The 24,886-nt window shown below is 44.9% G+C and overlaps 1 protein-coding gene across 9 annotated transcripts in view; it reads left to right on the plus strand.

The window, feature by feature from the left end:
• SDK2 (sidekick cell adhesion molecule 2) overlaps positions 1-24,886 on the plus strand; it is a 353,925-nt gene that overhangs the window by 325,138 nt on the left and 3,901 nt on the right. For 3 of the 9 annotated variants that reach the window (XM_081180809.1, XM_081180810.1, XM_081180817.1), the window contains 12 exons: positions 533-589; positions 1,666-1,767; positions 2,819-2,934; positions 6,369-6,555; positions 12,714-12,851; positions 14,203-14,364; positions 14,748-14,873; positions 17,648-17,812; positions 17,950-18,090; positions 19,549-19,620; positions 20,031-20,169; positions 20,292-20,439. In XM_081180809.1, the coding sequence (XP_081036935.1) occupies positions 533-589; positions 1,666-1,767; positions 2,819-2,934; positions 6,369-6,555; positions 12,714-12,851; positions 14,203-14,364; positions 14,748-14,873; positions 17,648-17,812; positions 17,950-18,090; positions 19,549-19,620; positions 20,031-20,169; positions 20,292-20,439 (1,553 nt within the window). The remainder of the gene's footprint in view (positions 1-532; positions 590-1,665; positions 1,768-2,818; positions 2,935-6,368; positions 6,556-12,713; positions 12,852-14,202; positions 14,365-14,747; positions 14,874-17,647; positions 17,813-17,949; positions 18,091-19,548; positions 19,621-20,030; positions 20,170-20,291; positions 20,440-24,886) is intronic. The other 6 variants (XM_081180813.1, XM_081180814.1, XM_081180815.1 and 3 more) reach the window with 4 other exon arrangements.

A 24,886-nucleotide genomic window follows, 5' to 3' on the forward strand; every position in this document is an offset into this window, starting at 1 on the left:
AAGCATTTTCCCTTGCAGTCATAAGTCAGTGCTGCAAGCATTCAGAAGCTGCCCTAGAATAATACATTGTTGCACTTGAAATAATACCAGTGCACTTGAAATGGAAAACATTGATCTTAGCAAGTGGTTGGTATATTCAGCCCTATCAGCTCGGCCTTTTTAGTGCCAGGGTGTCTCTCTCTGAGAGAGACTTTTCCTTTTGGTTGAATTGCTGGATCCAGTGACTATGGGCTCTTGAGTCATTTGGGAAGATCTATCACCCAGGCTATCGTGATGCCCATAAACTCTTTCTGGTCAGGTTTGTCCATCTTCGGTAGCTACAACCGCTCTCTGGGATATTTCCCCCCTTTCCTAATACTTCGTTGGAGATTTCTCGGTGTTGTTTGATGTGGCTGTGAGTTTCTCTCTTAGCTGCTTCTCCCTCACCCCTGATTGATGTCTGTTAGTCCTGCTTGCATTGTCGAGATGTTTATTTACATGTGGCTAACCTGCATTGACTGCTTCTCCCTTCTGACCACCTGCCACCCCACAGCAACGTATGCCATGAGGAACCTGACTGAGGCCTCCCTCACACAGTACGAGCTGGACAGTAAGTGGGTGCTTCTTCTCTTGTCTGTGCAATTGTTTCTGTTTGTGTTTCTGGTCTCTCTTGAATCCGGTTCCTATCTAGATTTTAGCACCGTCACTTACAGAGGGTGACTGGCAGCAGGGAGAACAGCAGCTCTTTCCTGTTTTTGTTAGCACATCACTTCCTAGAGCCCAAGGTGTCCTCCTTGCCCAAGGATAGCTTGTTTTGCTTCCAATTAAAATCCCTAATCTGGCAAAAAAGAAAGTGCAAGTTCGCCATGAGTAGATTTCCCAGTTTCCTGATCACAATATAATAACAGAACTAGTTTTGTGTTTGTCATCCAAACACACAGGCAGTCCACATTTGCTTTTTATGGTGTTTTCCCTGTTAATTTGGATACTCTTTCCTATCTTCTAGAGTGGAATAATAGAGAGCAAAGGGGAAATCTGTGGTAAATTTAGGGGCTTTATGTAGGGGCAGGGAAGTAAGGACTATGATTCATGAAGAAGAATTTTGCTTACATGAAATATCTCCCTTTCAATACTGTAAGGCCTGTTAAGGCTGTGTACGCAGTATATGTTTTTAAAACACATTTGAAACACATTCTTTCCCTCAAATAATTCTGGGCACTATCACATTCCTGCGTTGCTGGGAAGCAGTAGTAGTAAATTACAGTGCCTGAAATATTTGAGGGAAAGAATGCATTTTGAACATGGTATAAACGTATAGCATGTACACAGCCTAAGACTCGTTTTACAACAAAGTTTACTTCAGCTTGCTTAGCTTTTGCTTAGAACCACGAAGGCTTTCTAAAGTGATGGTTCACGTACTGGAAGCCAGACGTCACAATTAATTTTTCTGGTGCCCTTGCTCTGTCCTCTTACCTTCTGGAGAAATATCCTGGCACCATCTGCCAGCTTCGCAAAGGGCTGTGAGTGGTGTCAGGTAGGAGCATGCAAAAAGGAGGGAAATATGAGACCAGATCATAGCCAGGAATGTATACGCCACTACTTTTAAAGGCAACGCCAGAATTAAGAAACAAACTCTGCCTCTGCCTCCATGTATAACAATCTCCTTTCTGCCTCTCACCTCTGCAGACCTGAACAAGCACCGCCGCTATGAGATCCGAATGAGTGTCTACAATGCCGTGGGTGAGGGCCCCACCAGCTCACCACAGGAGGTCTTTGTGGGCGAGGCTGGTAAGCCAGGCATCTTTTTTTTCTCTCCAGGAGCCGTTTTCTCTCTCAAGTTTCTGTTTCCCTATGTCCTTGTGCTTCCTGAGAGCTTAGAGCATAAGCCTGAGGAGGGAGCAGGCTGGCAGGCTAAAACAGCAACAAATTGTATTGCCTGCAGCTAATTGTATTGCCTACAAATTGTATTGCCTGCAAGTAAGGGCCATAGTTCAGTGGTACAGCATCTGCTTTGCATGCAGAAGGGCCCAGGGGCAAATCCCAGCATCTCCAGGTAGGGTTGGGAAGGACTCCCTGGGCCGAAAACCCGGAGAGCTGTTGCCTGTCAGCGCAGACAATACAGTAGCCTAACTCTGTATAAGTACGTTTCCGAGCACAATTCAAAGTGTTGGTACTGACCTTTAAAGCCCTAAGTGGCCTCGGTTCAGTATACCTGAAGGGGTGTTTCCACCCCCATCGTTCTGCCCGGACACTGAGGTCCAGCGCCGAGTGCCTTCTGGCGGTTCCCTCACTGCGAGAAGCTAAGTTACAGGGAACAAGGCAGAGGGCCTTCTCGGTAGTGGCACCCGCCCTGTGGAACGCCCTCCCACCAGATGTCAAAGAGAACAACAACTACCAGATTTTTAAAAGACATCTGAAGGCAGCCCTGTTTAGGGAAGCTTTTGATGTTTAATAGGTTATTGTATTTTAATGTTCTGTTGGAAGCCGCCAGAGTGGCTGGGGAAACCCAGCCAGATGGGCGGGGTATAAATAATAAATTATTATTATTATTATTATTATTATTATTATTATTATTATTAGGCAGGTTCCTATGTCTCACACCCAATAGTTTCCAGCAGATCCATTCCTTAATCAATACAGAGGCAGCTGCGAGCAAGAGGTCATTAGGGGTGGATCCCAAGAGCAGACAGGTCTGTGGCCAAGCCCGGAAGCTCATGTAGGGTAAACAAACATCCATTCCAAACCAAAAAAACAGTCCCTGCTTCTCTGTGGACTTGTCAGATCATCAATTAACTCAGGCACGTGCCTTTTCGCTGACATCCGGTTCTTCTCTCTTCAGTCCCTGCGGCTGCACCACAGAATGTGGCTGTCCAAAGTGCCACGGCCACCCAGCTCGACATCACATGGGAGCCGCCACCCCCCGAGGCACAGAACGGAGACATCCAAGGCTACAAGGTACTAGGCCATAGGAGGGAGGGATCTGGGCTACAGGTGAAGAAGGCTGGTGCACTTGTCACCCTGGGGGACATTTGTGGATAGGAGGCGAAACCTTTTGCACTGCAGAGACTGTAAAGGGAGTTGCCGTTGTTGTTGCTACTGCTGCTGCCACATAAACGTATCGCGGCGTCTTCTTGCATATTCCTCTACAGCCTAATATGTTAAGAAAGCTCGCAGTAATGGGGAATGGTGTTCCAGTGCATGATGTCAGGCTGGATTGGGGTAGCCCATGTGATTCCCTTCTGATGTTGTAACCCTCCCACTCACATCAGCCCCAGCCAGCATGAGTAGTAGTCAGGAATGATGGTAGTTGTAGTCCATATCATCAGGAGGGTACCACGTTGGCCTACGAGTGCCTTGCAGCAGTTCGGAATCTACTTTAAAGCCAGCAGATATTCTGGCTGGATCCATTTATAGGGTGGGACTGTTGACTGCAGCAGCCCTAGATCTATTGGAGAATGGAAATGAAACAAGCAAGAAATTTTCTTTTTTTTTCGGGGGGGGGGATGTGTTTCTACATTTCCCCTGCAAGTGATGCTGTTGAGCTTCAAATAAAACACTGGCGTTTCACATGCTGTGCCTTCTCAGGATTGCTTTTGTCCCTGGGGAACTAAGGGCTGCTCTGCGCCTTATGTTTTTTTATGGGTACGTTCAAAATGCACAAGCCCGGCAACCTTTTAAAACTGTAAAATGTGTCAGGTGCAAATTTACAACAGATGCATTCCTCCAGGAGGCTGAGCTTGGCCATTGCAATATATGCTTGAGATAATAATAATAAATTTTATTTATACCCCGCCCTCCCCAGCCAAGACTGGGCTCAGGGCAGCTAACACCAAATATAAAAACAATTGATTGAAATACAGCTTAAAAAAAACAAGATTAAAATACAACATAAAACATTAAAACGCAGCCTCATTTCATTGGAAACTCAAATCAAAAACGTTTGATTGAAACGTCATTTTGGGATGAAAACGTCAAGTCTTCACCAAGGATGACTATCCAGATGGCAAATGTTTGTTATGTGGCATGTGAAATGACCTTAGTTCTGGGCTGTTCATGTGATTTGTTCAAGCCCAGCAAAGACTCTCTGTTGTTCAAAGTGCTTAAAAGCCTGTCCCCTGGATTGTGGCAGATGACAGAGCATCCAGCCACCATACTGTGGAACTGGAACTAGCCTCTTGCCAATCCCTGCGCAGCCATTCTTCATCCTGTCTTCAAGCATCCCATCCGTGATCTAGCGGGGCACTTTACAAGCCAGTAGATCTGCGGTTTTGGAAAGTTGCTTCCTTGTTTCCTAAGAAACCTCCATGGGTGCCGGGAAGTGTTGCCATGGAGCCTGCTTGCTGCAGTCTCTCTGGCGCCTTGACTTCATGGCTTGGTGGGATGGTCCGGCTTCTCTGTGGAAGTCTGGATATCACCCAAGAGTGACTTCAGAGGTGCACTGTTAACTACTCCATTCTTGGTCCATCCCCATGAGCCAAGGCTGCAAAATGGATTGCCTGTGCTGTCTTGCCTAGTTCAGGGGCCAACATGTCCTAATTGTTATGTGCCCATTTAACGGAAGAAGCTCACCTCCCCCGTTGAGAATCCTCAGGGGGAAATCTTTTGAGGTGCTCAATTCATTTCATAGCCTTTGGAAACGTGTTTTCACTGGCCAGCTGAAAAGTTTCTGGAAAATAGTGGCATGAGCTAGGTATAAGAAAATTTCTCTGTGTGTGTAACAAGGAGATTTATGTCCTGTGCTTTGAATAAATGAAAGAAACTTTTGCACACACATTTATTGGGCATTAGGACTTTTATCCTGAAAAATTTTATTTATGTATGCCATTACGGTGGCCCGTGTTTTGTTAGCCCAAAAATGGAAAACGAGCGCGGTCCCAACTAAAGAAGAATGGCAACTTAAACTGATGGAATATACGCAGCTTGCAGATCTAACTTATAGAATAAGAGAACAAGAAGAACATTTGTTTAAAGAAGATTGGGAAATGTTTATTGAATATATGCGGGGAAATTGTATACACTTGAAAATGTTGGCAGCATTAGGAAAAATTCAACAGTGTAAATAAGTTTTGATGGAAGTAGTAATGAAATACTGAATGGTTTAGTTTATATAAAATAAGCAGGGATTTATGTTGTGCAAAATGAACCATGGAAAGAGCAGAAGGGAAGTCATTGATATTTTAAGGTTGTTTAAATGCATATTCTAAATTGTAAAACAGAAACTTTAATTTTATATATATACAGAGAGCGAGAGAGAGAAAAGGACCTGTATCCAACTACGTCAAACTTAGAGGAGTTCCACTGGGATTAATTTAAGTTAACCGAGCATATTGATTTCATTGGGCCTCTTCTAAATTTGAGTTATTTGAGTAAATTTGAGTTTATCGACGCTTACCCTTTTTCCCTTCTCTTTCCAGGCAGAGCTCTACACTTTAATGCCCCATTTTAATAATAATAATAATAATAATAATAATAATAATAATAATAATAATAATAATTTGCCCCCAAGCTTTCCCTCTGAAACGCCACTCTTTAAAGCTGAACTGGAGCAAACATCAATACGAGGTTTCCCACGGATTGACGTTTGCTCCAATTGAGCTGTAAAGAGCAGGTTTTCACTGGGAAAGATCCGGAGCCCTAAAAGGGCTCTTGAACATGGAGCTTTAAATTGTGGGCCCTGCCTGGAAAGAGCAGAGAAAAGGTAAAGTGTGGATAAGCCCTGAGTTGGAAAGAACCCGGTGTTTTTGGCTTTAGCTGCATCTGAACCTACGGCAAAGGACTGGGGTAGCAGAGAGCAACAGAGAGATGTTAAAATAATGGACGGTGGCCAGAGAGCCAAGAGTAAAAAATATTTTAGCATTGTACCTGGGCATCTGCTGTTCCCCAGGATAGTAGGGCACAGTCATACTTAACAGGCCCATCATGCCGGTGGACTCCCTCTTTCCACCTGTCCCTTCCTCCATCTCTGGATTTCCTCTTTAAATCTCCCTCCCTCTGCAGCCCTACTCACTGTGGCCAACTTGTTATATGCCTCCATCATCCAGTTCTCATCAGGTGACCATCCCTTAGCCATGCCGGCTGGGGCTGATGGCAGCTGGAATGCAACCACACCTGCAAGGCCACAGGTTCCCTTTCCTTCATTCTAGATGGTTGAGCTACTGCCTGACTTGTATGAATTGAGGAAATTATTAGCAGGACAAGCCTATGCTGATAAAGGCTGTAGCAATTCCAAGGAACAAACAACAATATATATATATATATATGACACTCCACATTTCGGAGTAGCAGCATTGTTGGAAACACATTGGTGACCACAAAGAGAGAAATGGGTGCTACTCCTCTCCCCCCCCCCCCAATTTTCCTCACTACGCCCCATTTCCTCTTTCCTACAGATCTATTTCTGGGAGGCCCAGCGGCAGAACGAAACAGAACGGGTGAAAACGCTCTTCCTGCCGGAGAACGGCGTCAAACTCAAGAATCTGACTGGCTACACCGCCTACCTTGTCACCATCCTGGCCTTCAATGCTGCAGGCGATGGGCCCCGCAGCGCCCCTATCAAGGGCAGGACGCAGCAAGCAGGTGGGATAGGAGGGAGGAGAGGCAGCGGCGACTTGGCTGTGAAAAGCAGTTTGCAGGTCCTGTGCTGATGTGCTGAGTTAGGCCGGGGTTGGGAAGACATGTGCACGACCACGATGGGAAGTGTTTGTTCTCATTCAGTCTCACAGATGAGGTTGTTTTTTTAACGTGTGTGGCCAAAAGACTTCTCTCTGTATAAGCAGCAAATCTTTTTTGGTCCAACTACAGTGGTGCCTTGGTTTAAGAACAGCCTAGTTTATGAACAACTTGCTGCAAACCCGGAAGTAGGTGTTTTGGTTTGTGAACTTTGCCTTGAACTTTCCTATTGAGTGTGTTCCAATTGAATCCCCCGCTGCTATGGGAAAGCATGCCTTGGTTTAAGAACACTTTGGTTTAAGAACCGACTTCCGGAACGGATTAAGTTCGTAAACCAAGGTACCACTGTATACTGATAGGTCATCACCTCCCTTTTGCATCCTCTTAACTGCAGTCTTAAGCTCCCATCCGCATTCTCCTTTTCCTCTTATTTTTTAAAAATAGTTTTTATTAAGGTTTATAGAGAAAAATGCAAAGCTTAATACCTTTCCCCCACCCTCCTTCCTCTTTTTCCCCCCAAATAATATTTATTATTTTCAGTAGATAAACATAATAAAAAAGAAGAGATTAACAATAATAAAGACAAACAAAAAATAAGAGAAAAAGAGAAAAAAGGGAAAAAATGCATACCACATATTACCACTTAATTAATTAAAATTAAGTACCATCCATCTTCATAAACATAGTATTTGACTTCCTCGAATCTCTTGCATCGGAATTTCTTAGTAATTATATGTAGCAGTTTCCAATATCAGTGTCTTAAAAGACCATATCACAGTCCTAATCATATCACATAACCCTCCTTCCTCTTAACCAAACCAAGACTTTTATTCTGATACAATAAAAATACAAAAGGGGGAGGGGGGATAATAGAGAAAGAAAGATGAATAGAAAAGAGGTTAAAAGAGATAGATAGAAAAATAAGATTCAGAGAGTGAAGAACTTCCAATTCTTCATCTGTCCACTATATAAAACATTCACTTTGTCCAGTCCTCTTAATTTTGCATGAGCATCCCACAGCATCCCAGCATGTCTCTGCCACCACCAGCTGAATCCTGAGCCCCCATGAAATATACTCAGAGTCGCAAAGTGATTTCATGCTCTTTATTCAGCTCATAGTGGTGAGGAGGAATGAGTGGAAGTCCCCTCACAGTATCTGCTTTATATACATTATTTACACAATGGGCTGCACATGATTGGCTAATTCCGGAATTCTACTGTAAGCCAATCAGGTTGTGGAGTCACTTCTATCTGGAGCAGGATTGGGTGGTTCCTGCCAACCAATCATACTGCTGCATTGTTCTAGGACCAATCAGACTGCTGCATTCTGAATCCTATTGTTCTAGGACTAATCAGACTGCTGCAATTTGGATCCTATTCAACTCAGTACATAACACCCCACCTCCCCTGCGCTTCAACCCCAAGTTCCTGCTTCTCCTGAATGTTCAAGCCCCTCTCTGACTAGGAGCTTGACTCTTGAGCTGGGACGTTGCTGCTCTGTGTGCATTGCTGTGACCAGGCTGAGATTCAGCAGAACTGTTGAACTGTTGACCTTGGGCTGCATTTGATGCCCAACAAAAGACACATGCGCCTCTGTGGCCTGGACCCCTGTGCTCAATCCTCAACAGGCACCTGCTTTGTTCCTTTGCGTCACCTGCTCCCCTCCTCTTCCTTCCAGCTATGAGCTTCAAAACATCCTCAGGTTACATGTTTGGAGATCAAAGCCAACAAGAAAGGAAAGAAGGAGAGGCTTGTGGGCCACATCCACCGCCAGCAGCTTTGGCTGGTGAAAACTCCTTTAAGTCAAGGGCACTGCTGAGTGAGGATCTGGGCTTGTATCTGTATTTCCTGCTAAGCAGAGAGGAAGTTGGGGCTGCCTTGGACTGCACTTGCTGGCTTCCCATTCCTTGGATCTTCGGGGTTGTTGTTGGCACAGCATAAAGGAGCATGAAAAGAACTGCAGCGATGACTTTGGCCAGAGCAGTTTAGGACAGCTTCTCCCATTTCCCCTCTTTGCAGGCCCCCTGCTCGGCTCTAAAAATGACTGCGCCAAAGGTTCAAGTCGCTGACTTTGAATGGACTCGGCTAAAATACAAAACAAAACAAAAAAAACTGCATTCAGCCTAATGCCCTGAGACAATGGTCTCTCTGTTAGAAGTTCCCAGTGCCTTGGTGAGAAAAGAGGTTTGAGATACTGTGCATCTGCAAACAGTTTTTATTCCAGGAGATGCTACTTTAGGAGTTTCTGGTTTTAGGAATCCAAATCTTCTCCCAGTGCTTTGCAGAGTATGAGAGATAGCAAGTAAATAAAGCTAGATTTAGCTTTTCATTAAAGGGGGTGTGTGTAATCTTCAGTTTGAGAATGCTTTTGGGCTGGATGTTTGTGGTTTATTTTTACTAGCTTTTAATCATTTAATTGCTATAAGTTTATTCTACCTGTCCATCTCCTTGGAGCCCCCTCTCCCTTAAAGGCAGTATAAACTTTAAAACTTTATAAAATTTAAAATGAATAAAAATAAGGGCATAACTAGATGAGCTGCTATTTGCTCCAGGTAGGGAAATATACAGATATCTTAGGGTAGTCTTCCCCAACCAGAGGCCCTCCAGGGCTTGATCTAGACACATCAAAGAAGCTTTTCAGTTAAACACCGTTGTAAACTTAGTATGAGAAATCAGGTTGGCAAAAACCGAACTCCACAGCACCATCTGGTGTCACAGTGTTGTAATGCATATACAATGCATCTAAAGCGCTTTTTCTTTGCCAATGTAGCTGAGTCCCAGAAGTTGTGGGATTACAACTCCCCCTTTCCCAGACCATTGACTATGCTACCTGCGGCTGATGTGAATTAAAGTCTAAAACTTCTGCTGAGGAAAAGGTTGAGGAAGACTGCTTTACAAGTCTAGGTAGATTTTCCCCCAGGAATAAATAATAGCTTGGGGTGTGTGATCTTAAGAAAAGGAAGAAGTTAGAATATACAGTTGGGAATCATTTTGTTTAGGTGTAATAATATATTTGAAAAGATATGGAGGATACAGACTATGATGTCTGTTTTGCTAGAAGACCTAGTTGGCCCCAGTAACAACAGGATGCTAGACAAGAAAATTTCTTTACCATCCCTAGGTGCAGCCACACTTCCAATGAAAACCATGGCTTGGCTTACTTGCTTAAGCCACCAGGATCATTTAGCCTAACTTTATTTCTTTAGCGGTTTTTATAAAACTCCTCCTCCTTCTTCTTGACAAGGCTGTTGTCAGTTCCAGCTAAGATACAGAAAACTGAAAATGAAGGGCAGTTGCTTGTTCAGTACAAAGGAGTGAACTGCTGTTAAGCAGTCTAGGGAATCCCGCAAGCATAATAATAGCATTAACTATATATATATATATATATATATATATATATATATATATATATATATGCTTTCGTAGATTTTCACGGGTACAGGAATGCAGGTTTTGGTGTCTTCGGGTGTCTTCCCGTGTAAGAGTTGGGGTGTCTAGGCGACGTTTCGACGAGGTCTCACTCGTCATCTTCAGGCTGGTGCTTTCGGCTTCTTGTTACTGGAACAGAGCAGGATCTCAGTGTTTGAGTTCCTATAAATACTGTTGAGTATTTGAGTTCCTATAAATACTGTTCCTATAAATACTATAAATACCCTCAACAGTATTTATAGGAACTCAAACACTGAGATCCTGCTCTGTTCCAGTAACAAGAAGCCGAAAGCACCAGCCTGAAGATGACGAGTGAGACCTCGTCGAAACGTCGCCTAGACACCCCAACTCTTACACGGGAAGACACCCGAAGACACCAAAACCTGCATTCCTGTACCCGTGAAAATCTACGAAAGCATATATATATATATATATATATATATATATATATATATATATATATATATATATAAAACCCTTTTAAAAAATAATTTGATTTTCTGAGGATCAGGCTCATGAACTACTCTCTAAACTAGCGCTATGAGATGTTTTCTTATTTATTTCATTCATGCTTTCACACTAGTGCCACAGTGTTACTGCCAAAGCAGTAACCGTTTCCCAAAATAATCCAGACATGTGAAATGCCTTGGTTGTCAAGGAAACAAGCAGCAGAGCATGGGGTCGGGAAACAATAGCCCTAGCCCAATTCCACCTGCATAGATTTGTTATCTTTATTTCTTTCTCCAAACCTTTATTAGGCATTACAGATATAGACCATCTTAAAACATAAAAAAAATCAAAATATATACAAAAAAGCCATCTAAGATGTATAGCAACATAAATTTTCATTGGGAGTGCCTTCCCGCAATATTATGTGATGTTGTGGAAGAAGCTTTATTATCAAACAATAGACATGCTATAGAGCACTGTCCCTGCTACATTTTCAGAGCCAGCTTGTGGGAATTGTTCGGCCCCGGACAGATTAAAACCGAGAGCACAGTTTCAAAAGTAGTTAACAACTTCCTAGAAAATTAGAAATCTGAGGAGATCAGCTCCCTTCCTGGGATTTCTTGGTTTTCTGCCTACTTGCTTCCTTCTGTGACTTACGGCTATGGAAAACTCTATTATGTTTAATAGGCTTGCTGTGGGAGTTTTGTGGAGTCTCACTGCCGCTAGAGCTGGCCTTGAAGGCAGCCCCTTGCTGCTTTGTAAGGCAATGCACATGCAATTTCTGCACATGTAGGTTTCCCCTTCTCAGATGTTCTCGCCCAACCTGTGGCGGTGGGGTGAACGCTGTGATTTCAGGAGCGGGTCCAGCAAGGTGGCGCCACGATCCCTTTATTTTTTTCGAAACTTTGGCCTAGTTAAACATTATTTCAGCCTTCTGCACTTTCCTTTGCCTACCTTTGGTTTCCCAGTCCACAGTCTCCTCCATTTTTCAGTCTGCCTCAGGCTCCACTTTTCCCTTTTCTGGCTCCCTTAATCACATTGTCCATTCTCCCCTCCTACATTCCATACTTTACCACCTTAAAACTAAATTTTAACCATTCTATGGGGTGGTCTGTCCCTAGGTTTCATTCCCATCACCACCATGAACCTGAAAGAGAGATTCTGCCCTGATGTGGTTGCCTTTTAAAACTATGAGATATCCAGAGGTTGAGCTGCTTTTCCTCCCTAGGATTCACAAAAGGGAGGCAGCATTTGGCTGGGAGTCTCCTGACTGGCCATTGTGAGGGCAGGATACTGCACTATAGATGGGCCTTTGGTCTGATCCATCAAGAGTCTTCTTGTATTCTTGAGGGATAGTTCAGTATACATTCCTTTTTAATCTGTTCTATAAACAGTGGGTGTGCAAAGTGTTTTGCAATCATTGGCATTGCTAAATTCTAGTGTGCAAAGTTTTTCCCAGTCCTTCCTGCAACCGTTTTCACAATAGTTACACACACACACACACAAGCGATTCTAACTTCTACTATTGAAACCCAGCTGGAGGAAGTTAAAATCAGCTAGTGGATGGTATTTGTAAGGGAGAATCTGTGGGTAGGAAAGGCTTAAGCACCCGAGACCTGAGAGTATAGGGTGGTATACAATTTTAAATTATTATTATTATTATTATTATTACTATTATTATTATTATTTATTATTTGTTGGTTCTCCCTAGTAAATGTCCCATCACCGGCCCATGTATTGCCATTGTGAGGGAAACACAATGTTGGGCTCTTCATGCTTCCCTTTCAACATCTGTTTTCGCCCTGGTTTATTCCCGTTTGACAGATGTGATGAAGAGCCACCGTCACTGGCCCATGACCCTCCAGTGAATTCTTGGTTGAGTGGGGGTTACCGTCTCCTCTTCTGGGTTTTTAAGTACTTAACCCATGTTGTCCCCTTCCCCAGCTGCTCTTAGACCAGATATCTCTGCTTCCCGTCCTGCCATTGTTCTGTCTTGTTTTCCTTCACTGGCTGTGCAAAAGGTCACCGGTATTCAAGGACTGATAGAATTTCTTTCAATGGATTGTACTTCCTTCTGGAGATTAGTGGTGGGTAGCTAGACCACCGCCATCCACAAGGCCATGTTGTTGATGAGAAAGGCTAACGTCTCCCATAACTTCTAACTCCTTCCTTTTCTTTCCTCGCAGCCCCCAGCTCACCAGGCTCCATCAAATTCAGTGAGCTCACCACCACCTCCGTGAATGTCTCCTGGGAGCCACCAATTTTCCCTAATGGAATCCTGGAGGGCTACCGACTCATCTATGAACCTTGCATGCCTGTGGATGGTGAGGGTCTTTGAGAACAGGGTCTGGTGTTGTGTGTGCATGTGAAGGTTTATGAATGTGCATGAATTAGTGAGTCAGTTGTGTGTTTGAAGTAGTGAATCGATTAAAACAAGCAAGACTGATAAAAAAAGCCTGTCTCGTGTTTCGAATCATGTTACAGTTTTTATCTGGGAATATGTGAACAGTCCAGTGTCTCAAGGTATTTGAATTTAATAGCAATCTTGTTGTGAACCCTTTCCCAATACAAAGCAACTAATATGCTATTTATTCTAGGGCTTTTGTTGGCATTGTTTCAAACGGAGCAGTTAGTGGCATGTAGCCTAGACATCTATTCACAGCTCAAGTCCATTTTTATTTTTGGGTTGCCACAGCAGTATAGGAGGGAAGTGTTTTTTTATTTTGTGGACAGACAGTACAACGAATCATGACTATTAGAACTTAATTTCCAAAAGCTAACTGTAACCCCAGAACCTTTTTATCTTCAAATTCTGTTTCCTAATCTGAGATGTGTAGGTCAGCTGTGCATACTCAGTAGTAATGGAAAGGCATTCTGCACATGCTCAAATGCCTTTTTTTAATTCTCGGATTGCCAGCGCTTAAAAAATGGTTTCTGGAATGTGTGTTTATCAAGCACTGTGTATTCAATATTCCAGTGTGAAATTCAGTGATAATATTCAAGCATATGTTCTATCCCCCTCTTGCTTAAAAATGAGCTTTCTGGTATCCCCATTTTTCTACTACTTCCCTTTCCTGAAAAAAAAGCATTCTTTAAAATAAAAATAATAATAGGTCCCAGGCTCAAATGGCTTTACTGTCTTGTACTGCCCTATAAGGTCATATGCCGTTCCATGTATATAATTTTCTGATCAACAAAAACAAATGAATAACTAGGCCACAAGTTTTCACAAAGAATATCCAACTAATATAAAGGAATAGTTGGTTTCACACTCCCACATGCTACTAATGTCAGAACATAATCACAGTTAATGCTGAAACAGTATTAACTGACCAAATAAATCCTTCCACATCCATCCATTCATCTGAAGTGCCTCTAACCTAAGGATCTGGCATTAATAAATGCAGTGAAACCATTCCATGGTATTAGGTGCCATTCCTTATCCTGTAAAAACAGCAACATAGACCCATATAAAATACCCAACATATTAAGGTATTTATCTGTGCTGGAAGGAATAAGCAATAATGTAAGCTATAAGAAACTAGGAACTAAGCCTAAGAGAGTTTGGATTTGATAAATTGCAGCAACTTAGCTGCAGGGAAAGTTCTGTGGCTGCAGGTGGCCATTGATAGGGTTGCGTGCCTAATCCCTAAATTCTGCCTCTCTCTCCTGCAGGTGTGAGCAAGATTGTAACAGTGGATGTGAAGGGAAACAGTCCCCTATGGTTGAAAGTCAAAGATCTAGCAGAAGGAGTCACTTACCGGTTCAGAATCCGAGCCAAAACTTTTACGTATGGACCGGAAGTAGAAGCCAATATCACCACTGGGCCAGGAGAAGGTAAACTAAGAGCCAGGGGTGGACAGGGGAAACCTTTATCTGCCACTTCATATACTTATATATAGATCTTGCACAGTATTGTGAATTGAACTCTTGAGTTTCTCTAGGGAGCAACTGTCCTGGTTGATTGGTGATGTACTAATGATGTACCAAAAAAAAGTGATGTACTATTTAAAGCCACATGGAATCAGCAAACTGGACCTCTGTTGAAAGCATCTACAAACCCACCCTTTGGGGAATGGACATGGTTAGATGGGATTAGCAGTTTTTCTTGCCTAGGGCTTGTATTTAGCAGGGGGGGGGGGAGAAATGATTCCTTGGTTACTTGCTCCACAGTCTCGCAGCACGATTTCTGTACTGAAAATGTCTTTCTTGGTTCCCAGGTGCTCCAGGTCCTCCAGGTGAGCCCTTCATCTCCAGGTACGGCTCAGCTATCACAATCCACTGGTCAAGTGGTGACCCTGGGAAAGGTCCTATCACCAGATACGTGATTGAGGCGCGTCCTTCAGGTACCAGCTCTGCGCTCAGTCCACGTCCCCCTTGGCTGACTCAGCCATTAGCAGTCCTAAAGTTGGAACGTGGGAGGGGGAAAAACAGCAGTTCCTGATATGGCTGCCTCTGTCCAGTGGGCCTTTCAGGATCATGATCCCAAAAGATGAGGCTTCGTTTCCAAACCCAAGATGTGCCCAAAGCATCAGCCTGCCCGAAAGTCAGTGCTTCTGTTATGCAAATTCTCTCTTCTAATCCCAGATAATCAGGAGATTGGGTTTACCCACTGGTAACTACTCTCTGCAAATGTTCAGAGGCATTGGGTGGTGTCCAACTAAGTCCTATTCAGTGCAGAAACATTGAAACTAATGACCGTGACTAAGTTAGGCCCATTGATTTCACTGGGTCTTCTCTGAGTAAGCCTCAGTTGAATGCCACCCATTTTCTCTTAATTATTCTGGCGTATATTGTAGGCTGATCCCATAGCTGTCAACTTTTCCCTTTTCTTGCGAGGAATCCTATTTGGAATAAGGGAATTTCCCTTTAAAAAAAGGGAAACGCTGACAGCTATGGCTGATCCAGTTGTAGCTTGGAAAGGGAAGGGAGGTGCCATGGTGAAGAGGGGAAAGGGTTGCATTGAGGGACTGCGAGAGTAAGAACTGCCTGCCTTCGGAGACCATAGCTGGTGTTTCCCGCATGAGTACAGCCAAGAAATGCAGGGCACCTGCCTGCCAGTTGATTTAGCATCCATAAGACATTCACCTGTCCTGGCCACATCTGATGGTGCCTGGAATGGATGTCACCTAGTGAGGTAGAACTCAAAGAGCACTGCAGGGTAGGAGCACGAGTCTTTCAGCACGAGCCTTCGTGGCAATTAACAGGCCCCGTGCCACACCATCTGCTCTTCCTTGTCCTCTCTCCCTTTTACTCACAGCAGCCTCATTAAAAAGCAAGCCAGAGTCCATTTCAAAGCACTGGAGTGATTTATCCCCTTGCATCTGCCCTGCTCTTGGGCTGCAGGTCCATCAATCATCCTCTCCATTCCCCAGAGGGAGACGGGAGCAGGCAGAATGTTTCACGAGCCACAAGCTTCCTCTTGGGGATGGAGACTCTCCCCCTCTAGTCAATCCCTAAAGGAGCTTACACGTTAGAAGCAAGCAATCTGCCTGCATTGAGCGAAGCAGGTTGCAATCCGCCATCATAAACGACCTCTTGGACACGCGAGGAAATGGACACATACAAGTTGGGAGACCCGACTCACCTGAGGTTTGCACACTGGGATGTGAGAGCTTGGATATCCAGTCCCTTGTAGCTATTAGGCTACAACCAACGGTGTTAGGACCCAGAGACGTCCTAATTAAGTAATCGCCAAACTCCATGCTGAGTACAGTAATGCTAATGTGGTACAAAAGAGCTGTTAAATGTGCCATGAGAAATAAATGTTCTGCAAACCCAAAGTACCCACCCACTGTCTCTTTGGATGAATGACCAACCTGACCTAGTCTCCTCCAAGTCACCCTCTGCCTTTAGGAAAGACCATTCTGCACCATCGCTGCAGCGAATGTTAACAGGGTCCATCAAGCTACGCCTGGTTCAGACAGTGCAGGAGCAGAATCTCCTGCCTTGAGGAGGGAGGCAGTGACTCACAATGGCATTTCCAGGGCGGGGATGGTGGGTCAGGTTGAGAGAGTGTGTAGTAATTCAGATCAACCCAAGGAGCCCACAGTCATGAGAAGCAATGACTCCATTTTATTTGGCCACAGTGTGCACAGAAAAACCTCATCGCCCCTCTGTTAGCCTTCCTGTGGTCTTCTCCCATCGTTCTTCTGAGAGTCATGGGGCACGTAGAGATTGCTCCATCTTCACCTGTCCTTTGCCAGCTTGGACGCCGGCAATATAGCCTTGGTCTACGTATGATTTTGATGCTGAGAGGGGGCTGCCTATTTCTGCCAAATTACCATGATGTGCCACAAATGCAAGGTATTTTGTGACACACCCCTAAATTAAAGGTTCCAAAAATATTTTAGCTCATTCAATTGATGTTAATGCTATTACTGACAAGGCTAGTCTTTCCTTTAGGACTACATGGGCTTCAGGTCTACCCAAGAGTCCACCACCACTGTGACCTGCTGTTGTCTTGAGCATACTGTTCAGCAATATGTCCTTGCCACTCTTCTCTGAATCAGAGAGCCTTAGGGATTATAATGTCTCAGGAGTCAATTTAGCCCACCTTCTGGGTTGGCTTCATCATCAGATATGTAGAACTACCGGGTAATTAAAGCCGAAGCTTCCTGGACAGTTATGTACCCGGCATACCTTTTAAAGAACAAGGATATTTTCAGAACAAGTTCTGTCAGTCAGCGTCTCTTCAGAGCTGGAATTTCTTTTGCGTTACTTAATAACCTTATACATGCAGTCAAATGTCTGCAAATACATTTTGTATGAGCAGCTTGTGCTTCATTTGACCATGCTTTATTCAAACGTATAAAAAATTAAGGATCACTGGCATGTACATCATGCTAACATAGCAAATAATTATGTGAACTTTGCAAATGTCTGAAAATAGGCTGTATCAATTATTGTCATTTTTAGGGAGAGGAAGCAAGGGTTTTCTGTATATATTCAGCATTATGGGTCCCCTCATTCACTTCCCAGGGTGGTGGATATGACTTATTTCCCCATGCTCTGTGTGTGTGTGTGTTTGCAATGAATTTATAGGCGCATAGACACACACATGCAGTTCCTGTTGCAAATTCACTTGGTCTCTCTCTCTCTCTCTCTCTCTCTCTTCTAGATGAGGGGCTCTGGGATATTCTCATCAAAGACATTCCCAAGGAAGTGACCTCATACACCTTCAGCATGGACATATTGAAGCAAGGTGTCAGCTACGACTTCCGGGTCATTGCTGTCAATGACTACGGCTATGGGACACCCAGCTCTCCCTCCCCATCGGTTTCAGGTATCAGAGGTGAAAGTCTAACACTTCCTCAGGTCAGGGTCACTAAGCCCTGAGCAGAGGCTATAGGAAACAATGTGTGTGGGTGGCCTTTCAGGGAAAGGGTGTCTGATTGCTCCATGCTGCCTGCTGTCTTGCAGCCCAGAAAGCCAATCCTTTCTATGAGGAGTGGTGGTTCCTGGTGGTCATTGCTCTGGTGGGACTCATCTTCATCCTCCTGCTGGTCTTTGTCCTCATCATCCGAGGGCAGAGCAAGAAGTATGCCAAGAAGTCAGACTCAGGTGGGTGCTGACAACATCATATTGTGATGTCCTTTCCCCCTAAATAAGGCTCTTTCCTTTGAGAGTATTGAATACCAACACAGTGGAGAGATTTCGGTAGCAGCTCTGTATCCCATGTGGAGCACAGTAGTGAGTAGGTAGCAGGAAGCGACACCGTACATTCCACTGGTCCAACAGCCTTAGATTTGCTCCTTGTGGCCTTCTTAGCTCCAACCAGGAGATGATACTGCTGCCTGCAGCATCCTAGCTACAAACCTCTTCCCCAAGTGACCTTGTTGACGCCACTCCAAGCTGACACTTAAAATAAATGGCTTTGTGTCCCAGCCACCGCCAGAGGCAACTGCAGAGGTCACCAGGGCAAGGGAACGCGACTGTGTTTGCTTTGCTCTAATTGTGAGGAAAATCTGAGTTTTCCTCTTAAATAAGGGAAATGGATGGAAGAAGTGGAGTTTGTGTGGGGTGGCATCTTTGGGAACAACGGCTTGCAATAATTGTTTGCAAGTCACTTTCCTTGTATGGGTGCACACAGCTGCAGGGAAAGAAACTCCTGTGTCATCACGCGTGTAGCAGTTTTCAAACACATCTGCATGTGGCAAAAACCATTTTCATGCAATATGGTGCTCACAAGGGGTCCCCCGCTCCCCGCCACAACCTTGCAGAACTATGTAGAAAAAAACTGATGTTTTGAATTGGCCCTTAATCTACAGCCTTAGAGATATATGAAGTCATTTTTTGAACACACTGGGCCATGTGTCCAAAATATCATCTACTCTTGACTGGCAGGGGCTCTCTGATGTCTCAGGCTGGAGCATTTTAGCCCTTGTTGTCAGGAGCTGCCAGGAATTGAACCTGGGAACTTATGCATGCAAAGCATAAGCTTTTCCACTGAGCTATGATCTCTCCCCACCTATGGTCCCACCCCAGAGGCCTTCAGAGAGGACTGGGAGGGTGTGTGGTAAAGGCAGAAAGTGACCTTTGCTCTTTTGCTTGGGTGGGAAGAATGCATTTATTTCTTTATTTTAACCCTGCTCTTCAGCTGAAAAAGGCTGTCAAATCAGCTTACAGTAAGGTGCTCCCTGCACTCAAGCTCAGGAAAGGAAAGGCAATTGAGGAGGGAGGAGGGGTAAAACAAACACAGGCACAAGTTCTTGGCTACAAAGTTCTTATATGTATTCATTCTGGCAGGGAGGGATGTAGCAAGCTCTTGCTAGAGGCTCCTTCTCTGGCTGGTGGATGGAGCCATGGATTCCTGTTTCCATGATGTTCTTCCAGGGAGGCAGGGACGGGAGCCACCCAGCAGCCCTTGGTCTCCTGGCCAAAGGCCTGGGCCCAGAGGGTGCTTCCCCTCTGCTCTGCAGCCTCTCTGCAACTAACCTCTTAGAAAGCTCTTCTCACCGCTTGAAACCAAGAGCATATGAACTGCTTCTTCAGTTCAAGCAAATTCTTAACTCACTTTAGCTCCTGTACTGTTCCCACGGAAGATCTCAAAGAGGAAGATAGTCAAGGAACAGTATGTGGATTTTCCCAGAGGTACAGTACAAGATGTGCTTAAAGTGTGTGTGTGTGTGTGTGTGTGTGTGTGCGCGCGCGCGCACAATGTGGGAGAGTAAGTTTTGCACCCCTAAAATTACCCTTACAGGAACACCTAATAATCTGTGCCTTTGATGTACTTGGCATAGCCTCAAAAGGCTGTACCTAGCAGTTTATAGAGGTGGAAGCCGGGCACTTATTCACCCAAAGGATTTTTGTGCCCCCTTTTTGTTTCCATGCCATCATTTTTAAATCCTTGGATGGCACCCCCTAAATAAAGTCAGGAAGCTTGAAACAAGCCATTGAGCTTTGTTCTCTCTGGGGCGAGAATTTGGCCGCTGTCTCTTAGCCACTAAGGAATCCTAAGATGATGACGTCTTCTGTCCCCTTGGCTTCCCCCTCACCCCTAGGGAGCAACTCCAAGTCAAATGCCCTTGGCCACGGTGAGATGGTTAGCCTGGATGAGAGCAGCTTTCCTGCTCTGGAGCTGAACAACCGGCGCCTGTCCATGAAAAATTCCTTCTGCAGGAAGAACGGAATCTACACAAGGTACCAGAGGCTGTGCCCGTATAGTCACAGAAAGGATTTGGTGCGGGGAGAGGGGCCAAATTTGGGAAGGGCAGTTCTGCTCTCCTGCGCTAAACACTTTCCCTTTCTGAACGGAATCTCAGAGCTTCCATGTCTCTCCCGAGGTCCCCGCCAAGACCCAGCCCCGGCTCCCTGCACTACTCAGATGAGGACGTCACCAAATACAACGACCTCATCCCAGCTGAGAGCAGCAGCCTCACGGAGAAGCCCTCGGAAATCTCTGACTCGCAGGTGAGCCAAACGGAAAGGCTGGCAGTGGAGACATTTTTGGTTGAACTAGATCGAGGACTACTAAGGTTGTTGAGGGACTGCAGCTGCAGAGAGGATAATAATAATAATAATAATAATAATAATAATAATAATAATAATAATAATAATAATAATAATTTATTTATATCCTGCCCATCTGGCTGGGTTTCCCCAGCACTCTGGGCAGTTTCCAACCGAATATTAAAAACAATACAGTGTCAGACAGGTATGGAGCCCCTCCAGCATAGACCAAGACTTACTGGAATGGTTAGAGGTATAGAAGGGCTTCAACTTCCTGTATGTTTATGCCATACATTTCAAGCACATGGCTTACCCCAAAGAATCCTACGAAACTGTAGTTAACCCCCTCAGAGATCTACAGTTCCCCAGCCTCCTTAGCAAACTACAGCTCCCAGGATTATTTGGGGAAATCGTATGCTTAGAATGCACTTTAAATATATGGTGAATACAGGAGCCAGAATCACTGAGAAAGCATGGGCTTTGCAAGAAGTGCGCACAGCACAAGAGGTGCTGCCATGTGACAAAACGACATTGTCAGGTCGCTTTGTCCACAGGAGGCCTCTGTACAAGATCTTTCACTTCACGGAGCTGTCAGAAATGGCAATATTCTGATTACGTTTGCTGCTAGAAGTACCAGGGTCAGAAATGGTTTCTCAGAAAAATGGGGGGAAAGAGGCCGGGGGTGGGGGAGAAACGAGTTCTCAGAAAGCTAGGTGGCAGAAGGTGGCGGATATCCATCTAAAATGAAAGAACACAGAAAATTTGCTAGAGTGGGGCCCATACACACTAGGATCTACAGTGGTGCCCCGCAAGACGAATGCCTCGCAAGACGAAAAACTCGCTAGACGAAAGGGTTTTGCGGTTTTTGAGCTGCTTCGCAAGACGAATTTCCCTATGGGCTTGCTTCGCAAGACGAAAACGTCTTGCGTTTTTTGCAAGTTTGTTTCCTTTTTCTTAACACCGTTAATACAGTTGCGACTTGACTTCGAGGAGCAACTCATAGAACGCGGTGTGGTAGCCTTTTTTGAGGTTTTTGGCGATTTTTGAAGCTTTTCCAAAACTTTTCCGACACCGTGCTTCGCAAGACGAAAAATTCGCTGGGCGAAAAAACTCGCGGAATGAATTAATTTCGTCTTGCGAGGCACCACTGTACAATGGATCTACAGTGGATCTACAAAAAACCAGCCTTTTCTTTTTCTGGTGCCAATCATCAGAAAAACAAGTTGCAAGGATGGTTTTCTTCTACCTTCCTTGTTTTTGCAAACTTGATAGCTGTTGGGCTGGGATCCACCACAGTTATTTCCCAACCACAGGGCTCCACCCCAGGCCTTGTACAGATATTAGAGTTTCCCATTTCAAGAGCTGGCAGCTGCCACACTTGTGTGTGTGGTGGTGATACCAAATCCAAATTAAAAGATGCAATTTATTTCTCTATGACAGTGACGGAGGTGGGTGGGAAGGGAGCATGGGGGGGTCAGAGAGGGCTGTTAAAAGAATTTATGGGCCACAAACAAATGCACGTCAGGTTCCTATCTTGAGATTTAAATGGGGGGTTGTTGTCCTGTCAGTGGGGTGAAGTAGTAGCATCCTATTAAAAACATTTTGCTTGTTTTTTAAAGCCTGCTGTATCCACATTGCCCAGGCCATTACCAATGTACTCTGCTTACCCTATTCTCTTCAAGTTTGTGACTGTGAGTACTGGAGGAGTTTTGCAAAACAGGAAGGAAAATACAGTGGTACCTTGGGTTACATACGCTTCAGGTTACAGACTCTGGTAACCCAGAAATAGTACCTCAGGTTAAGAACTTTGCTTCAGGATGAGAACAGAAATTGTGTTCCGGTGGCGCAGCTGCAGCAGGAGGCCCCATTAGCTAAAGTGGTGCTTCAGGTTAAGAACAGTTTCAGGTTAAGAACGGACCTCTGGAACGAATTAAGTACTTAACCCGAGGTACCACTGTATGTCCCCCCTTGACAAATTGCAGAGTGAATTCTCTGAGCAAAGAAACTACCCATGTCCTCAGTCCTGGACTTACTAGACAGCCAACCTTCCTGAGACAAATCTGGTGTCTGATCCCTCTACCTCCTTCTGGAGAATGAGGTGGTGATCAGAGGCACCAGCTGGGTACTAGTAAGGGAGAAGCAGGCAGACATCTGCCCCCCAAAAGTCAGGACTGGGACACATTCAGCTTGTTGCAGCCAGGCCTTTCTTCCCCTTGCCCTGTTGCCAATAGCAACAGGCACTAGCAGTTCTGAGGCTGACAGGAGTTGGCAACCCTGCCAGGCTATAACAAAATGGCTCCTTTGTCCTCTTCCTTAGAAACAGAACCCTGGCCAAGTGGCCGGGGCACCCTTGGTGCAATTAGGCAGGCGGAGGAATTGCTGCCATGGCGATGTGTCCAAGCCGCTAATACAGCTAGGTGCAAATTTCTCCAGGACTGATCATAGGCCCGTGACATAAGAGGGCATGAGGCATGGTTTGTACCCAGCCAGCGCCCAACAGAAGGCTGCAGAAGAGCTGGGTGTTCTGGTAGCTCTGTCAGCGGCCACTGCAAACGGTTGCTCCTCAGAGCTGTCATGCCGGGCACTCGGATTTCCACAATGCTGCCATGTACCATATGTCCAGCTCAGCAAACGATTTCATTAATATCTGAGATTTGTAGCTGTACTCGCAGGCAGCTCTTCCAGCAGTCGTAACGAAAGATTCAGGGGTGCCTGGAGGAGCTGTTTTAAAATCGGGCTGTTTCCCCAAAAACGAGAGTCGCCTCTTAATCCGGAGTAAATGTGTTGATGTGAATGAAGATCCTGGCATTCTGTGGTATTGCAAATGCTGCGTGATGTTGGAGGGGATAGTCAATGAAGCCCTGGAATATCTGGGTTTCCCACTGTACCACGGGTGGCAAACCTTCCAGATGTTGGTACTCTACCTCCCATCAGCCCCAGCTGGCATGCAAATAATGAGATTATAGGAGTTGTAGGCCAGGAATATCTGGAGTTCACCATCCCTGCCTGATATACAAGGTGACTGTGAATTGGAATTCACCTATTTTGTCCAAGTGTGATCCTAAAGTTAAGCATATATGAAACTTGTGCTTCCAGAACATGTAAAAGAGTAGAGGGGTGGGGCATCTGAGGCCTAGATGTGCTCAGAGACCTAGTTTTCATCCTTTCTGTGTATACATCTGGCCTTGCTGCTTTATATTGTACCCTTCCTGTCTCTGAAACAATGACCCATCATACTTCTCCTGCCGTCCCCCCACTGTGGAGATGCGTAGCACACAGCTTCAGTTTCCCTCACCTGGGCCTAGAGGAGCCCCCTTCTTTCTCTCAGCAACTTCCTCCACCTCGTGGGTCCCCCCTTCCTCCACCATCATCCCTTGAACTGGTGGAATGAGTACTTCTGAGGAACGGCTAAGAGCTGAACTGAGCTGAAAGCTGCCACTTGATCTCTTCCCTGGCTAGGCTGTGGGTTCTCATGAATGGTCTCTATTGTGCTTCTGCAAATGGAGAAGCTGAATTCAATTAGGGAGAGCAGAGGGAGAGTTGAAGGGAGGAAAATGAGCCAAGTCTGCCCTGTCCTGGCCAGTTCCCCCCCCTCCCTCTACATTTTTTTTTTTAACCAGATGTTCCCATAGATGGAATACTTGGTTACTGGCCGATTACCGGTACTTTTGGAAGTAGAAAAAGAACGTGTTGCTATAGTGGCTTGAGTTGCTGCACTAGGGATTTTAAAGCCCACCATAATTTCAGGAGTTCCTGAAATCTTAAATTGTCAAGCAAAGGGCATGTAAACATCTCATTTATTTATTTTAAATGATGAAACTTTCCCATTATATTGAGTGATGTGAGCTGTAAATGCTGTGTAAAGGAAGTCTTAAAAGTGGAGCATGAGGATGAAGAGAGAACCAAGAAACTAACTGCAGGTTATCCCCGTGATTTGGCTCATTTCAGCCTCTAAGACTGGCAGTAGAGTTACCGTATATATCACAGGTGGCAAACCTTCCAGATGTTGGTATCCCCAAACTCGGCCCTCCAGCTGTTTTGGGACTACAACTCCCATCATCCCTAGCTAACAGGACCAGTGGTCAGGGATGATGGGAATTGTTGTCCCAAAGGGCTGAGTTTGGGGGCGCCTGCTGTAAAGAATGCGGCTGTCATGATGCTCTCCTAAATCGATTTGCATCGTTACTTATCTTCTGTTAAAAGAAATAAGCTGGAGACTGCCCTTATTGCTGGGCCAGTTCTTCCTTACTGTTCCTGCTTCTCTCATCTCTTCCACCCCTCCCCACTTTTCCTGCTGTCCTCACACTGATCCACAGCCTGTTTATATTGCAGATAATCCTGAAACATGGAACAATGATTATATCCCCCTCATTTCTGGGAAAGAGAATGCAGAAAGCAAAAAAAAAAA

The sequence above is a fragment of the Podarcis bocagei genome (genome assembly GCF_964188305.1).
Source record: "Podarcis bocagei genome assembly, chromosome: 2".
Classification (NCBI taxonomy): Eukaryota; Metazoa; Chordata; class Lepidosauria; order Squamata; family Lacertidae; genus Podarcis; species Podarcis bocagei.